The 18,872-nt window shown below is 32.5% G+C and overlaps 1 protein-coding gene across 4 annotated transcripts in view; it reads left to right on the top strand.

Annotated features, from left to right (window-relative positions):
* Positions 1-13,856, top strand: part of LOC134683044 (plexin-A4-like) — a 70,235-nt gene extending 56,379 nt beyond the window's left edge. For all 4 annotated transcript variants that reach the window (XM_063542096.1, XM_063542070.1, XM_063542080.1 and 1 more), the window contains 15 exons: positions 797-948; positions 1,449-1,554; positions 2,335-2,471; positions 3,203-3,367; positions 3,896-3,989; positions 4,614-4,871; positions 5,237-5,395; positions 6,024-6,306; positions 6,872-6,991; positions 8,021-8,104; positions 8,505-8,689; positions 10,158-10,267; positions 10,778-10,937; positions 12,038-12,174; positions 12,586-13,856. In XM_063542096.1, coding sequence (XP_063398166.1) covers positions 797-948; positions 1,449-1,554; positions 2,335-2,471; positions 3,203-3,367; positions 3,896-3,989; positions 4,614-4,871; positions 5,237-5,395; positions 6,024-6,306; positions 6,872-6,991; positions 8,021-8,104; positions 8,505-8,689; positions 10,158-10,267; positions 10,778-10,937; positions 12,038-12,174; positions 12,586-12,763 — 2,328 coding nt within the window. In that variant the 3' untranslated portion in view covers positions 12,764-13,856. The remainder of the gene's footprint in view (positions 1-796; positions 949-1,448; positions 1,555-2,334; positions 2,472-3,202; positions 3,368-3,895; positions 3,990-4,613; positions 4,872-5,236; positions 5,396-6,023; positions 6,307-6,871; positions 6,992-8,020; positions 8,105-8,504; positions 8,690-10,157; positions 10,268-10,777; positions 10,938-12,037; positions 12,175-12,585) is intronic.
* The last annotated feature ends 5,016 nt before the right edge of the window (positions 13,857-18,872 follow it).

Here is an 18,872-nt window from a genome sequence, read left to right as displayed (position 1 = left end):
TGTATAACTTGCATGTCTTATTTGATACACTTTCCCAATTTATTTCTTGATATTAAATGCATGAAATATCAAGTAGGGGGATGTAATTACATGTAAAAAAAAATTGGGTGCTGAATCTTTATGTTAAGAAGTAAATTGGTCCAGTTCTAAAAGGTCAAATTTTAGCACGTCTGAAGCTGTCAAACTGAATTTTACACCCCCTTAACACAGAATTGTCAATATTTTGAGTTAGAGCTGGTAGAAGTTTCTATAATTTTGATATTATTTGTCTCACTGGTAGTACACTACACTGTAAAAATCTTTTTGAGAAAGAGCAGGTGCGATTTTTTTAATTTGAATTTATTGTCTAAAAGAAATGCACTACGAAATAACTGTGTTCTCGGGCCATTAGATGTAGGTTTACACAATATTAAATCAGAAACGAATTAATGAAGTAAATCGTAAAATTTAATCGCATTACTGACTTAGAGTAACTGTTAAAAAAACATGTATACTAATTATGTTTCTTTAAGATCCAGCCCCGAGCTGAGAAACAAGTTCTAATTATTTTTTTGTTTATAGGATTAACAAAAGCAATCAATTTACTGGACAATTAATCTGTCAAATTTATTACCACGACGACAATTTTTAAATAAAAATATTTAATGATCTCAATACAAATTTATATGAAATCTATCAAAATTGAAAAAAAGTCCGGTTAACCAGTTAGCGCTTTTGGTATTCGGTATTCAGTCGTTCGACCGGTTATCCATTGCCAACACTATATAAATTAGAAAATTATAACATATATTTTCAGTTCTCTCCATCAGTGGGACCTATAGAAGGGAAAACCAATGTGTCAATCAGTGGTATCAACCTTGGTAAGACAGCTACAGATATCCAATCAGGAGTAACTGTAGCTGGAGTAAGGTGTACAGTACTACCAGACCACTATCAACCTTCTTTCATGTAAGTTCTAGATGCAAAAGTATTTCCTTACATATATTCCATTTCTCAAAGAGACTGCCAGGTATTTATTGAAATAACCTTATACCGTTTGGTTACTGTGGTGAACTTCTGTCTACATTTTACTATGCTTCATAGAGTCTGCTTTATAAAATACATCTTACAGGGATAATGGTAGGTGTTTTACACTTCTATCGAATTTGGAGAGAAAAAACTTTAAATGGTAAAGGCTGTCTGATAAGTCTGATGACGAGCATTTATTGTGCATTTAATCAAGTTCAACGACTTTTGATAAAGGGAGAGAAATCATTTGACTCTGACTTCTATTTTTATTTTCTTGTTGTCAGACAATTATCTGGACAAGAACTTTGACATCTTAACCCTGCTGTCTTCCTAGTCTGTAAAATTGAATTGTATATATTGAATTTATTGGTAACTAATAAATATTTTCTTGCTGTCACAAGGTTTTATCCAGATTATTTTCATTTTGATAAACGTTGCAGGTTTAAGTGTGAAACGGAACCTTCAGGTAAAGCTGGAAGTGGTCCAATTAAAGTAACTGTAGGGAAAATCTACACAGCCATATCAGATAACAACTTTACATTTGTGGTAAGATTATCTCCCTTTTCATTGAAAGGGATAATTATACATTTTATAGTCTTCAAGATTTGAGGCAGTCTCATTTTTCATACACTAAAATGGAAATCATGTGATGGCAAATGCAATGGATATATGGATATCCATTGTTCAGAGTGTTGTCAGCCATTAATTACACTGTTTTTGTTTACGCTTTTGGAAATGGAAAATGAAGTGATGTATTATGATTACTAATGAAACAACTATCAACTAGAGATTAAATGATGAGAATGTAAGCAATTATAGGTTACATTGCTGCCTTCAACAATGTGACATACCCATGTTGTATATATATAGTGTGCTGTAAAAGGCCAGGACATGAAAAATGTGAAAAAAAATCAAAGGAGAGTACAAACAACATAATTTATAACAATAAAATTAATGAAAAACAATTATGACAGACCTGATTAAATGACAGCCATTGATGATAAGCTCTTTGTTTGAGACATGTAAATAAAGAATGTACTTGATTCTTGCAAAGGGAGTTATATATGGCATTCTGAAATCACCATGATGGGACAACTTTTCTTAAACTTGTAAATGTACAACTTGAACTTAACCAATTCTGGATTGGTGAGGGGTGGGGGATTATATTGTAAGTGTCAATTTAGCCTGTTGTACCTATTTTAGAATTTGAGTAAAGTTTGTTAGTAAATAGTTTATTGAAAATTAAAACTTGAACTGTAAAATTCTTGCAATCTGGCATTCTTCATATTGATCCTTGATTTAATTTTATGTTTGTTGCTTTAACAGGAGCCTCAAGTTTTATTCTTAACACCAAGAGAAGGACCTCGGTCAGGTGGGACCATGATCACCATTGGTGGAACAGATCTGAATGCTGGGACTAGTGTTACTGTCAATGTTGGTGGCAGTCCATGTGAGGTTGACCAGTAAGTTAGGAATAAAAGGAATTCAGGTGTTAAGGTCAATAATATCAACCCAACTGGAGATGTTTACTCAAATATACATTTAAAAGTATTAGAAAATTGCTAGTATATATGCACCATATTATGACAAATATTTAGATATTAATTTTCCCAGATATTTAATTTGGTGATTTTGTAAAAATCTACATACAAACATATTGAAAATTTGTACTAAGTTAATCATTTAACTCCTGGTCAACCTGTCTTTAGCTACAAACATCTTCATATATGATGTCTCCAATATATTCATAGAAAATCTGAAGGATGTTATTTTTTGAATTTTGATCTTTGATGCTGGTTTTGGTACAATCAATTGGTCAGTTCAATCACACAAAACAACAATAAAGTTTATACATTGAATTGTATCTAAGTGTGTAACTCTGTTCATTTAAAGTCAAATTTATTTGTTTTTTTATTTTCCAGTTAAAAATATTTAAGCTAACCCAGTTAAATGTCACCAATAACCACAACTGAGGGGAGATAGGAGGGGTCCTAATCTCGGGCTTGAAAAAACGTAATCTCGAAATCCCAGGCTTAAAAACACAAAATCCAGAGGTCCTGAAATTCGAAAAAAAGAATACCTGGATCCCAAAAGGGTCAATCCCAAAATCTCGAGCTTAAAACACCTGATCCTGCAGTCCCGATAAAGGCCCTATCCCCCCTCAGAACTATATTGTTATGGGTTTTTTTTTCAGTGTATCCATGAACACACTGTCATGCCTGACATCTGCTCAAACTGGGAATGATGAAGCAGAAATTGAAGTTAGTTTTGGAGGATTCAAAAGGCTGATGACCCCTAAGTTTACATATAAAGAGGACCCTGAAATCCAGGATGTATCTCCCAAGAAAAGTATCTTAAGGTTTGTTATTTTAAATTTAGATATTGAATATGCATGTATTGATTAACCTGTAATACAATGATTTATAAGAGTTGTCATAGCAGATTTTTCATCACAAGTTAAAAATTGTAGGCTGCATTTGAACATTTCCAAATCTGTTTTACCTGCAAAAAAAATAATACTTGTTTATGGTCACATTTCCAAAACAGTTTCATAGAAATCATAGAGTTCTCAAATATCTAATATTTGTTGGGAAAAAATAATACAAATAAAATCACATACTTAAAAAAAGATTTGTTACTTTCAAATCAATATATTTTTTTTTGTTTGTTTGTTAAATGGAAGGGGAAATTTGATTGATCCTTGAACACAAATTTTGAAACATTTCAATCCTCCCCAATTTGTATGTTAAAATTATTAGTTGTTACATTTATTGTTTCATGATATAAATGTATTACCAGTAATATTTTTAAAACACAGGTAATAAATATATTGCCAAAAATAGAATTGTTCCTTTTTGAGTCAACATATTTAATAATTCTTTTTCAGTGGCGGGATAAAGATAGATGTTATGGGAACTAGTCTCAATATAGTACAGAAAGCTGAATTCTTTGTAGAAGTAGGAAACCAGAAGATCACATCGGTATGTATTCACTGTGGCTTTCATTTCACTGAACTCATGAGGGAGGGTAGGAGGGGTCCTGATCCCGTAATCCAAGGCTTAAAAATACGAATTCCTGAGGTCCCTAATTTAAATAGGTCAAATCCAGAAATTTGAGTACAGGTAAACCAAAAAATTAAATGTTTACCAAAGTACTTATTTTCATTTGCTTGTATGGAGAATTTAACAAAACCACAAAATCAGAAATCCATTAATATACACATTTTTCTAAATCGAAGAAAATTGGTAGCCATAAAAAAGTAGATGAATATGCAGTTACTAAGAAAACTTCAGCTATACAATTTACAAGAAAGAAGAGGAACGAAAGATACCAGAGGGGCAGTCAAACTCAAAAATCAAAAATAAACTGACAATGCCATGGCTAAAAATGAAGAAGACACAGATAAACAATAGTTAATAGTACACATGACACATCATAAAAAACTAAGCAATAAGCAACAAGAACCCCAACAAAAACTAGGTGTGATCTCAGGTGCTACAGAAGGGTAAGCAGATCCTGCTCCACATGTGGCACCTGTTGTGTTGCTCATGTTATTACAAATCCGGTAAAGATGCTTTTAACAAAAGTTTCATATTATTTTACAGGTGTGTGTTGGTAAAAATATTGGAGTGGCCCACTGGTTAACATGTAGGACTCCTGCCCTATCGTTTCCTGGAGAGAATATAACTCAGACAAACCCTAAGGACATACACTATGGTTTTAACTTAGATGGTGTGACAGCTTACAGAAACCTTTCTCTCACAAGAGGACCCATTGAATACTATCCTGATCCCCAAATTAAAGATTTTAGACAAGAGGATGGAGAATTGAAGTACAAAAAAGAAGATCCACTGATTATAAAGGTACTGTGAAGGCTTATGTTTACAAATGGTCTATGTTGTCATTTTGTTGACTGTCAATATTTCATGTACAAAAGTAAACAAATTCAAAATTTGCAAACTAAGCATTTATTTAGGATCTTTTTTTTTTAATTGCAACTTCAGCAGTGTCTTTGCAGCTGAAATTTGTTTTCATGCCATTGAAAACATATTTAATACAGTGTCAGAGATTAATGGAGTGTTTACTGTATATGTTAAAATATTGAAAAAATATTTAATCGTTACTATCTAAGACTTATCTTCAGAAAAGATTATATTTTGTTCAGCAGTGTATTGAAATACAGCACATCTCGTTAGTTACATGCTAAATGAAATTTCAATGTTTTCAGGGTAACTTTAATGGTATCCAGATGTTAGTTATTCGAGATGTTAAAGTGTATGTTGGTATGTCAGTATGTGGAGATATAGTAGCAACAACCTACAGCCTGAACTGTACACCTCCTGCTAAACCAAAGGATGTCGATTCTAATGGCAATGCTAAAGTTTATGTGAGTTTGCAATCCATTGTATCAATTTCATTGACTGTGGAAATTATATTCGCAAGATGCTAATTTCGGTGGATTTATTGATATAAATAAACCATAAATTTAAAACGAAGTACACATTTTCTTGAGGCTTGTTTACAGACATTCAAAACAATAACATTAAATCCCCATGAAAATTATTGTTTTCTTAATCCATAAAATTGGTATCCATGCAAATAAATGAATTCACTTTAAAAAGTTTTCTTTAGTTCTGAGCCAGTTTCAACTTTCCTGTATTGGTTGAATTACATATGGAACATTTACTCCCTATTCATTAAAATTGTGAAATGATTTTTGTTGTCCTTTTTAATGTCACATATAACATGTATTGAGGCAACCATGCCTGATGCTATCTCACAGAAGAATAACAATGTTTTGCAGATCATTTAACATAATATTATGCTTGTTTTCATATCATACAAACGCCCTTAAAAAACTGTTTTGGCATTTAATTCAAACTCAATTTTATTCAATTTTTCATTTATTCTTCACTAACTTTTTCTGAGAAAAAAAAATGATTTGTGATATTTTAGAATTTCTAATTTTCCCTCAGGTCAAAGATTGAAGTCATATTTTCTTCTCTCATCAACAGGTTGAAATGGGTAACTACCATAAGGTCATTGGTTATGTGAGTTACTTTGAACCAGAAAATCAAGACAAACCAATAGCATTGGGTATAATTTTGGGTGTGGTAATCCCAATCATAGCCATTATCCTGTTGTTAGCCTTCTGTATCATTAAACGACAGAGGAAAAATGGACCAACAAAGAATGCCATCCCTGATATGTTAAAGGATTACGACACTGTGAAGGAAGAAGAGGATATTGGCTTGCTTTCTGTAAAAGCTGATCTGAATGGACAAATTCCTAACAATGGTAAGTATTGATAAACTTGATACGACTTTTGAGGAAGTAATTATTAAAAGTAGGGTAGGACTGTAAGGTTGAAAAACTCTTACATCATCCTGAGTGTATATATGTTGTGAATAAACTAAACAGGAACAACAAAAATTCTACTATGAACATTTCCAAATAAAAAAATTAAAAAAACCCACTGATCAACATATTTACTGAGCAGGTGAGCAGGAAAGTATTATTTCTATTAGAATTCTATTGATGAATTATTTGAACACATGTCTTAAATATCCCTTACAGGCTTTTGTTTCTGTAAATTCACAAGTTATTGCATGCATTTATTTTTGGGATAGATAGACAATAGACACAAAAACTAATTTGATAATTGCAATTTCATAAAAATTGTGAATACAAACAATACCATAAAAAAAAAAAAAATTTGAGTTACCAATCTTGTCACAATTTTAGCAATAATAAAACTATTGCTATATTTTCCGAATTTTCAGTATTTGAAATCCTATAATAGTTCTCAGTCTTGCAAGGAATGATAACTGTGCTTTACTATTTGAATTTATTTATATTTCAGATTCTGGTCCATATATTAAAGAACTATTATCTCGTATTAGTGATGAGGGTATGAAGCAGAAAATATCCACCTACTTAGTGTCACGTAATCAGTTAGATATCGGAGAAATTGTAGCCAAAGGTTTGTTTATAATTTATTTGAAAATCTTAATCAGATATAAGAAGATGTGGAATAAGTGCCAATGTGACAACTCCCCTTCCAAGTCACAAGTAATCTACATAAAAAACAAAAAACACTTATGAACTACACCAACATATGACAACCACTGAACATAAATTTCCTGACTAAGACAGGTGCAAACAATGTGAATTACATTTCACAATTGTAAAGAAAACGTCTGGGCATAGATTTTTGAGCATACTGTAATTTCTTGGTTTTTAGTTTAATGACATTGTGTATTTATTTATTTTCATGTGAACCAATTTTCATGGATTGAGGAAGATTTAAAATTTCGTGGATTTTTTATTAAGTTGTTTTGACAAAGTCTTCATAGTAGCCTATTGAAAATCTGTACTTTGGTGGGATAACAATTAATTTCAATTTGGCATTCAACGAAATGATAATAATTCCATGGTATGGTAATAGATCGTAAAATATGTTTTCTGGTCTGTGGCTCCGTTCGTTCATCCGTCTGTGAGTCCATTCAGGTTAAAGTTTTTGGTCAAGGTAGTTTTTGATGAAGCTGAAGTCTAATCAACTTGAAACTTAGTACACTTGTTGCTTATGATATGATCTTTCTAATTTCAAAGCCAAATTAGACTTTTGACTCCAATTTCATGGTCCACTGAACATAGAAAATGAAAAGTGGGAGTTTCAGGTTAAAGTTTTTGGTCAAGGTAGTTTTTGATGAAGCTGAAGTCCAATCAACTTGAAACTTAGTTCATATGTTCCCTATAGTATGATCTTTCTAATTTTAATGCCAAATTAGATAATTACCCAATTTCATGGTCCATGGAACATAGAAAAGGATATTGCAAGTGGGGCATCCATGTACTTTGGACAAATTCTTGTTAACCATAAACTTAAATTAACTTTTTGCTCCTTTCAGTTTCCTAGTGTGTAGTATTAAAGTTGTAAACACAATTTACTCACTGCCATTTAGTAAAGTAATGAGGAATAAAGATGACATTTATCAATTTTTGTTTTAAGGTTGCTATGGAAACACATATAAGGCAGATTACAAAATATCAGAAGATAAAGATGCATCAGAAGTTACCATGAAAGTTCTACAAGGTATAGTTGTCATGGTTATACATAACAGAAAAGGTTTTTTTTTATCATTGTGCATTAAATCATACCAATAGGTTCAAATTTATGAATGAAGTTGAATTTAACAGTTTACATTTAGTTGTTAACAAAGATGCAATTTATATTAACATTTTTTTCCAACAGCAACCCTAGAAATTTACATGGAGCAAAAAAAAAACAGGTACCAAAGTTTCATGTTCTGTAGAAAAATCTGCAAGTTTGGTCGAATTCTGTTAAGTTGTTTTCATAGAGCTGTGGATTAACAAAGTATGGAATGGAAAAGAGCTATATAAGCTATCTCTTCTGTGTAAAAGTTATCATAGGTGGCAGCTGCCATGCTACACAATGTACCTACTGCAAGAGTTTATGATTTTTTATTTTGTAGGTTTTCCAACAGACACAGATTCTGTTGATAATTTTGTACAACACATGGTCACATACAAAGATGTACAGCATGATTGTCTAGTCCCATATTTGGGAATGTGTCTAGGAGCTGTAGATGATCCTATATTAGTCTCATATCATATCACATGTACAGATCTCAAATCTCATGTTAAAGATGTATCAAAGGTAGGTCAGATATCACATGTACAGATCTCAAATCTCATGTTAAAGATGTATCAAAGGTAGGTCAGATATCACATGTACAGATCTCAAATCTCATGTTAAAGATGTATCAAAGGTAGGTCAGATATCACATGTACAGATCTCAAATCTCATGTTAAAGATGTATCAAAGGTAGGTCAGATATCACATGTACAGATCTCAAATCTCATGTTAAAGATGTATCAAAGGTAGGTCAGATATCACATGTACAGATCTCAAATCTCATGTTAAAGATGTATCAAAGGTGAGTCAGATATCACATGTACAGATCTCAAAACTCATGTTAAAGATGTATCAAAGGTGAGTCAGATATCACATGTACAGATCTCAAATCTCATGTTAAAGATGTATCAAAGGTAGGTCAGATATCACATGTACAGATCTCAAATCTCATGTTAATGATGTATCAAAGGTGAGTCAGATATCACATGTACAGATCTCAAAACTCATGTTAAAGATGTATCAAAGGTAGGTCAGATAACACATGTACAGATCTCAAATCTCATGTTAAAGATGTATCAAAGGTAGGTCAGATATCACATGTACAGATCTCAAATCTCATGTTAAAGATGTATCAAAGGTGAGTCAGATATCACATGTACAGATCTCAAAACTCATGTTAAAGATGTGTCAAAGGTGAGTCAGATATCACATGTACAGATCTCAAATCTCATGTTAATGATGTATCAAAGGTGAGTCAGATATCACATGTACAGATCTCAAATCTCATGTTAAAGATGTATCGAAGGTAGGTCAGATAACACATGTACAGATCTCAAATCTCATGTTAAAGATGTAGCAAAGGTAGGTCAGATATCACATGTACAGATCTCAAATCTCATGTTAATGATGTATCAAAGGTGAGTCAGATATCACATGTACAGATCTCAAATCTCATGTTAAAGATGTAGCAAAGGTAGGTCAGATAACACATGTACAGATCTCAAATCTCATGTTAAAGATGTATCAAAGGTAGGTCAGATATCACATGTACAGATCTCAAATCTCATGTTAAAGATGTATCAAAGGTGAGTCAGATATCACATGTACAGATCTCAAATCTCATGTTAAAGATGTATCAAAGGTAGGTCAGATATCACATGTACAGATCTCAAATCTCATGTTAAAGATGTATCAAAGGTGAGTCAGATATCACATGTACAGATCTCAATTCTCATGTTAAAGATGTATCAAAGGTATGTCAGATACTGTTTTGACGATTTCTGCCATTTGCCATGAAATCCACATAAAAAATAAATTAAAAACCTTTCATCTTTTCATTAAAATTCTTCTGAATTATTGTTCTTGATTAATTGTCTCCCGAATATTTAGCGACAGCACTTGCAATGATAAGTCCAGTTCGTGGGAAACCATAACATATATCAATCTGTATAATTATAATATAAATAATATATTTTTGATATTTTTACAGAATTTAACAGTTGCAGATTTATTAGACATATCACAGCAGATAGTTGATGGAATGGTATATTTACAAGATCTTGGTCTAGTCCATGGCAACTTAGCTGCTAGAAATTGTTTGTAAGTTATTTATATAAAAAAAAATGCACAGTGTATATACCATACATTGTAAAAATAAGTTAGTAATTGTATGATAAATTGTATAAAGGGCCATTTTTATTGGCAAATTTAGTGTAGAGATATATAAATGTTATTTCAAAAACTATAAGTGTGGGTAGAAATAATAAGAATATTTCAAAGACAACTTAAGTGTTAAAGTATTGGATATAAGTTAAAGTTTATGGATATGACATCTCTAAAGGTAAGCATGAAAAAAATGCAAATAACCACACTTGGTTTGAAATTACTGGAGCTTCATTATGCATTTTCTAACAGTTACAAAAAGTTGTTTTACCTGTAATTTTGTGGCCAGAAGGGGGTGCAGACAGTGTACCAGTGCGAACAAAACAAGCTGATTACTGTAATAAATATTTTATATATAAAATCTTATCTTTTCAATTTTTATATTGCTTTATTAGAAAATGATAAAAGATATAATGTACTTAACATGTAGTGTTAACTGTATTTCAGAATTACAAGTAACAATAAAGTCAAGTTAACAGACTATGGGTATGCACAGCTATTTAATGCTGAGTTCTACCTGTCAGAGAATGATAAAAGACAACAAATCATTAAATGGTTTGCCCCAGAATGTCTGGAAAGTTTCCAGTTTTCTACAAAGTCTGACGTTGTAAGTAATTGTGTAGTTAGATATCTTTAAGTTATTTATGTTGTTGGGTTGTACTCCGCCATCTTCTTTTATTTCCAGTCACTAAATTATGAGTAAGAATCCCTAAAGTTGCTGGTGCATTCTGAACTTTATTGAATAGGATTGTTAATTTTTCTACCATAGGTGGTGGTTCTCTGTAGACACTCAAGCTCCAATTTAAAAACTGACTGCCATGAAAAAGCTTATAAAGCTGAAAGAGGGGATAAACAGTATTTCAACCCTTTATGTCCCATTTATGGACATTATGTTTTCTTGTCTGTTCGTCCGTTTGTCCATCCATCTGTCCCTCTTCATGTTCAACTTTTTGGTCGAGATAGTTTTTGATGAAGTTAAAGTCCAATCAACCTGAACTTCAAACTTAGCACGCATGTTCCCTATGATATGATCTTTCTAATTTTAACACCAAATTAGAGATTTTATCCAATTTTCACGGACAATTGAATGTAGAAAATGATAGTGCGGATGGGGCATTCATGTACTGGGGACACCATTCTTTTTTTGTTCATATAACACACATTTTCTATGAATTTGCATGCTGTCTTAATGTTATTTGGGACTATTTCAATAAACCTGGCAATGGCATCATCAAACAGTTCTAGGATGTGTTATCATTCAATTATCTGTAATTTAATGTTCAGCTGCATCATAGAGAGATTGGTCATGTGACATAAAAGAAAGGTCACATGACTAATATAGGGGTCAATGGGTTTGATAAAGATTTTTAATTCATTCCGCACATTATAAAGGTTTATGTTGGACATCAGCTCAATTCAATTATGAAGTCTTACATGTATTTTCTAATTTTCCTCTGATATCATCATTATAATGCCTTGAAGAAAAGTGGCATGTCGGCAAATTTTACGTTATGAAGATTGAAATAAAAGTCTATAGCATAGTATATTGCATGATTGATCCATGACCTTATTTGGAATGTAAATTTGATTTGAATTTATTATTACAGAAGGGTTTTGGGGAATTTTGTTCATTTTAAGGTAAGAATATGATCAGATATGTCTGAGGTTAATCAGATAACAGTAAAAGTTTACTTGTTTATCTTGCAGTGGTCATTTGGTATAGTGCTATGGGAATTATTGACAAGGGGAGTAACTCCTTACCCTGATGTGGAATCAAAGAATATTAGAGATTACTTAAATAGTGGGAAAAGATTGAAGAAGCCCAGGCAGTGTCCTGAATCATTGTAAGTTTGTTATAATAGGCACAGTATATGAAGTGAGGTGGTATTTTTATAATTTTTAATGAAACTTTGTATGCCTTAGACAGTGTGGAACTGCATCTGAATATTGATAAATGCAGGCTTATCTTTCTCAAACTAAAAAATTAACCAATCAAAATACATTATATGATGTTTGAAGCACATATTTTGATCTCTGTGAGCTGAGTGAGGGCAAGGATTACATTAAACTGCAAATCAGAACTTATCATGTTTTTTCAAACATTACTTAAATATCAATAATTCAGACAGCGAAAACAAAGACATAACATTCCAGTTTTTTCAAATCACAAATTATTGGGTTTGTTTTGAATTTTAAATTGTCTTATGGCATAGTTAATGAAGTTTTTATGACATAGAAGTTTTTTTTTCTTGCAGATATTTACTGATGTTGCAATGCTGGACTGAAACACCTAATGATAGACCTACATTCCAAGATATCCAGGCAGAAATGAAGACATTTATATCCAAAGAGGACACAAATGATGTCACAGAGCCATTGGCAACAAAAATAGAACCAGGAGGTTCATCAGAATATCTAGAAGTGGTTGGTTGACATTTTTGTTGTCATAACAGGAAGTTATTAAAGGGAGCAAACTCTACTAGTACTTAACTATAAATGGTTGTGTTCTGACAATCATTGTAGGATTTCAAGAGATAATCTCTGATCCTAGAACTATTTGTGATTGTTGTAAGGGAAATAATTCTGTGTTCCGATGAACAAAATGGTTGTACCATTGTGCTGTTATTGAACGTGCCATTAAAAGTGTTTGAATGTGGTTGTATACACCAATCGAATTATAGCATTTTATAGTGTGTTGTAACTTATGCATATCATTACATTTTCATGGAGATGACAGTTGTACAATTTTAATAGGCTGATTTGTCAATCTTAAATGTTTGATTTTAAAGCAGCATACTTTTTTAAATGCCTTTATGAAGCTGATTGGGTATCAATACTGCCTGCGTTTATGTATTCTATGCATTATACAAATATGATATGTATTATTGAATCTCAATTAACCAGAATGCTCTTTTTTTACATGGTAAGTTATACATATACATTTTATTGACTTATTTTCAAGATATTTATCTCCTGGCAAATGAAGTGAATGTTTTAGTTTGTATTAATTTTATCTATCATTTTTACACTGAAGGGTAAGGTGACATTTTGTAAAACAGTTTTCATAGTAAGTGATAATTTAATATTCTTATCTGTTTTTATTCTGGTTTTTTTTAGGGTGAGGATAAATGAATTAACGAATATATATTTGTATTTATTGTCTTAATTAAATAAGGAGCAATAAATAATGCCCAAAGTTTTCAAGTACCCAAACTACATGTCTGCCTGTACAATCAAAGCTACGCAATAAGATTATTTTTTTAGCATTTTTACTTTTTTAAATTGCATAGTTTTAATCTTTTTTGAGATTTTTTTACTAAATGTGAGCGTCATGGAACAAAGTCTTCACAAGATTTATTTTAACATTTAGTGCCATGTAGATCTTTTTCTTTGTCGTTTTCTCTCAAAGAGAGGTTTTGTGTTGTGGTATATTTATGTATTGTGCTTTTTGTACAAATTTTAATGAGGTATTTATATAATTTGTATTGTTAGGAGCAAAGAACTACATTAAATGCTTTTCAGTAAGTTTTTGATTTTATTTTTTTAATGGAACATAATAATCTGGTTGATACTAAAAGGTAAGTTTAGTTTGGTTTCAAATGTGTCATACAATGCAATTGTGTTTTAAAAATTTCCCAACTTCCAAAACTACACAGAAAATTTAATTAAACATTACTGTAGTATGGTACAACCTCTCTAAAGTATGTTTGGCAATGAATGAATGTATAGAGAGTAAATGTCAAAAGTATATAAACTGACTTAATGATACTTAAATTACAAATAAAATCATGATCAACTCATACAGATGTTCAGAAAACAGTAAATGTTCAAATTAGAAGAAGAAAAATATTATCAATTGATTCACTCTTACTTTCATTAAAACGAATGATCAACCTACAAACATGTTCAGAAGGGCTGTATGTTAAGTGAAAATCAACTTGCAAACAAAATATTTCATTGGAACATGCTTGAGCTCAATGTGAATGAAGTCAAAATGGCTTAGCCTCAGTAAATACATAGAACATTTATGACAGTTTCTCAGCAACTGCAAGTCATTGCTTCTTAATGTTTTGCACCTTGCTTGATCTATGTACTGTATGACACATTTTTACTTCCTGCAATGGCAGGATTTTCTTCCCCATGAATAGATTACCTAGGCTTTATTCCGTTTAAAAATCTTTCTGAATTAGGGCAATCTGCTCTTTGACTTAGATCTTTATTTGGCCTTTTTGTGCCTTTTATGCTCACCTGGCCAAAGGGCCTAGTGAGCTTTTCTCATCATGTGGCGTCCGTCTTCCGTCGTCGTCCCACATCGTCTGTTAACTTTTACAAAAATCTTCTCCTCTAAAACTACTGAGCCAAATTTAACCAAACTTGGCCATAATTGTCATTGGGGTATCTAGTTCAAAAAATGTGTCTGATGACCTAGCCAGGCAACCAAGATAGCCACCATGGCTAAAAATAGAACATAGGGGTAAAATGTAGATTTTGGCTTATAAATCTGAAACCAAAGCATTTAGAGCAAATCTGACATGGATAATAATGTTTATCAAGTCAAGATTTATCTGCCCTGAAATTTTCAGATGAATCGGACAACCAGTTAATGGGTTGCTGCCCCTGAATTGGAAATTTACAGAAAATTTTGCCATTTTTTTATAATAATCTTGAATACTATTATATAAAGAGATAAACTCAAAACAGCAATAATGTTCAGCAAAGTAAGATCAACACTTAAGTCAACATGACCAAAATGGTCAATTGACCCTTTAAGGAGGTATTGCCCTTTATAATAAAGTCAATTTTGATAATTTTCATGAATTTTGTAAATTTTTACAAAATGTTTTTATCTCTAACTACTGGGCAAAGTGCATTATAGATAGATATATTGTTAACAGTAAGAGTGTTCAGTAAAGTAATATCTACAAACACATCACCATCACCAAAACACAGTTTTGTCATGAATCCATCCATATTCTTTGGTTAATATGCACATAGACCAAGGTGAGCTACACAGGCTCTTTGGAGCCTCTAGTTTATTCGAGTGTCACTGGTGAGTCTTTTGTAGAAGAAACCAGTGTCTATGGTACAAATTTCCATCTTTGTATCTATGATAAGTTTATTCTATTTTACAGTTAGCCGAACACATCATTTCAACTGCAAAACAAGGTCAACAGCATTGAGCCTCAACATATTTATCAACACTTGTAGTAATTAAATAAAAAAATCTTCAGTGTGAATTTATTGTGTTTTTTATAACTGTTCTCAAATTTGAAGGACCATCAAAAGCTTGTAATTTAAAAATGTATATATATGTAGTTCCTGTAGGACAGATTATCATTTTTCTTTATTTACAAATGCAAATTGAAGAGCTCAAAATGAGTAATCATGAATATATAACAGGTGCAGAAAACAACCAATCAGGAGAGGTTTGTGTGTTACTAGAATATTCAAACTGCCACATTCTGTGTCCACATGTTATCTAGACCATGCATAATATTCTAATTTTGAGAGTATATAGATATAATAAGATGTGGTATGAGTGCCAATGAGACAACTCTCCATCCAAGTCACAATTTATTATACAAAGTAAACCATTAAAGGTCAAACTACAACACGGAGCCTGTTCAAAATGACAAAAAGATAATGTTTCTTTATTCCCTTGGATTTTTATCAAGTACTGGTAATTTTCCTCACACAATTAGTCCAAAATTAAATTGCTGCTGCTGCAAGACATTTTGACTGGTAGAAACTTTCATTTGAAAAATTTGATAAAATGCATACTACTTTATATGTACTTTGAAATAGAAAACTATTAATTCACTTCATTTTGTCATGTCACAGTTTAATTTTTGATTTGCAATCCAATTTATCAATAAAAACTTTTAAGAACGGTAATTTCTGCAATTTTTCACTGAAATAGCCAATTTCAAAAACTACCATGGTAATGTACAGTCATCCACGCTGTTACAAGTTTGAAACTATAATTTTTGTTCAAAGCTAAGATTTATACAGACTGTTCTAGTAGACAATTCTACATTTCCTTGATTAAAACTCGACATTTTAACCTATCATTCATGTCTTTGTCTTTAATGAAGAAAACAAGACAACAACAGGTATGAAGTACACTAAGTCCTAATAAAACTTACAGCGCTATGATTAATTGACTATTTTACACAAGAATTTCGTTTTCACTCCACACTGCAAGCAAAATATTACCTAGGACCTGATACCCTTTTCCACACAGACTTTTTGTAACGACAAAATAGAGCTGATTTCAGGAAAACAACAAAATATGACCTATAAAATCAACATCATTCAACTGTTCTTATAGACCACGGAATAAACAATACATAAATATATAGATACAGCACATGTCAACCAAGCTTTCATTCGGATGACTGAAGACCTAAGTATCCAACAACTGGTGAACAAACCAACCAAAGAGGAAAATATGTTGGACCTTCTGTTTTTGTTACATTCAGGTCATCTCCAGAGATGTAAGACACTTCAACCAATCGGAAACAGTGACCACGACATTGAAGATTTAGACCTAGCAGCAAAAGTAACAAGGCCAAACCCAACCAGTAGAACTATCAACCTCTAGGAAAAAAAACTGATATGGAGTTAATAAAGAAGAGTCTTTCTGATAACCACACTGATTTTCAAAACACTATTTACAGGGATATCAACACAATGTTAAACAATTTTATAAACATCATCAATATTGAATGACCATACGACTTAGTCGCCGTTGGACGAATACACAGCTACGGAAAATTAGCAACAGCAAACAGCGAGCATATAAGGCTAAAAGAACCCAAAACACTTAAGATTGTAATTTGCAAACGATACAAATTCCTAAAGACAAAGAAAAGAATCCAGGGTTGCTCATGGAAAATACATGGAAGATACCAGCACAGAGCACAAAAAGCAACCACAAAACGCTTCTGGTCTTGCATCAAGAGCAGAAAACAAGAATCAACTGGCATTGTAACCCTAAATGTCAAGGATGGACTACTGTACAGTGATACACCTGCAAAAAGCTTCAATATTAAACCATCACTTTTGATCTGTATACACAAACGAGAATATAAAATACTCTACATTGAACTAAGTCTATTTCCAACGAAAGACAACATCACAGTCAGCCAGGCATGAGTTTACATGCTACTTTTCGGACTAAGATCATTCAAAGCCACTATGCTTGATGAAATTCCAGCTTATATACTTACAGAATCAGCTTAATAGATATCACCATCCCTGACTTTACTTTATCAGAAATCTTTTGACACCGGAACCATAACAACGACTGGAGAACGGCCAATATTGTAACAGTCTTCAAAAAAAGGTGAAAAACGAAGCTTCAAACTAGCGACCAGTCTCATTGACTTTCGTCTTCTGTAAAATGTTGGAATAAAATTGTTCAACGCACCATCATGGATCACTTTAACTTTCACCAGATTCTATGTGGCATCAACACGGATTCAGAGCAAAACGATCTTGTGAAACTCAGCTACTGATGACCATTGGTGAAATTGGCAAGAACTAAGTATAAGAAAAACAGACATTCTGCTAGATTTCTCCAAAGCATTTGACAAAGTGCCCCACAAGAGACGTCTAAATAATGGACCATTATGGTGTACACGGATTAACTAGATCCAGTCGAAATAACAGCCTGAAACAAATCTGTATTGATTGAAAGGCATTAATCCGACCCTCTAGACGACATCTCAACAGGGGACAGTCAATGGACCACTCTTATTCCTGGCTTACATACACGACCTGCCAGAATCTACAACTTGGCAAGGTTATTCGCAGACGACTGCTTAGTTGATAGGAAGTACAATATAAAAAGAAGATGTGGTATGATTGCCAATGAGACAACTATCCAGAAAAGACCAAAATGACACAAACATTAACAACTATAGGTCACCGTACGACCTTCAACAATGAGCAAAGCCCATACCGCATATAGTCAGCTATAAAAGGCCCAGATAAGACAATGTAATACAATTCAAACGAGAAAACTAACGGCCTCATTTATGTAAAAAAAATGAACGAAAAACAAATATGTAACACATAAACAAACGACAACCACTGAATTACAGGCTCCTGACTTGGGACAGGCACATACATAAATAATGTGGCGGGGTTAAACATGTTAGCGGGATCCCGACCCTCTCCCTAACCTGGGACAGTGGTATAACAGTACAACATAAGAACGAACTATAAAAATCAGTTGGAAAAGGCTTAACTCATCAGATAGACAAAAAAACAAGTGGACGTTGCCGGGTACTTATACATCCCGACACAAAAAGACATAATAAACAGATCTAAGAGTACTCGCAGTTATCTGACAGCTAGTTCAAAGCCACTAACAACTAATAAAAAAATCCTGCCTCTAAACACTCAATCCGTACACATCCAACATACAATGGATTAAGTGTAAAGACGTCATAAACAGCCAGAGAAATACACGACCTTGTGCAATGCCAAGTTACAGGTATCGACAGATTGTAGATCCATGAAAATGTATATGTAT

Source organism: Mytilus trossulus, chromosome 1 (assembly GCF_036588685.1).
Source record: "Mytilus trossulus isolate FHL-02 chromosome 1, PNRI_Mtr1.1.1.hap1, whole genome shotgun sequence".
Classification (NCBI taxonomy): Eukaryota; Metazoa; Mollusca; class Bivalvia; order Mytilida; family Mytilidae; genus Mytilus; species Mytilus trossulus.
This window is presented reverse-complemented; position numbering and strand designations above follow the sequence as displayed.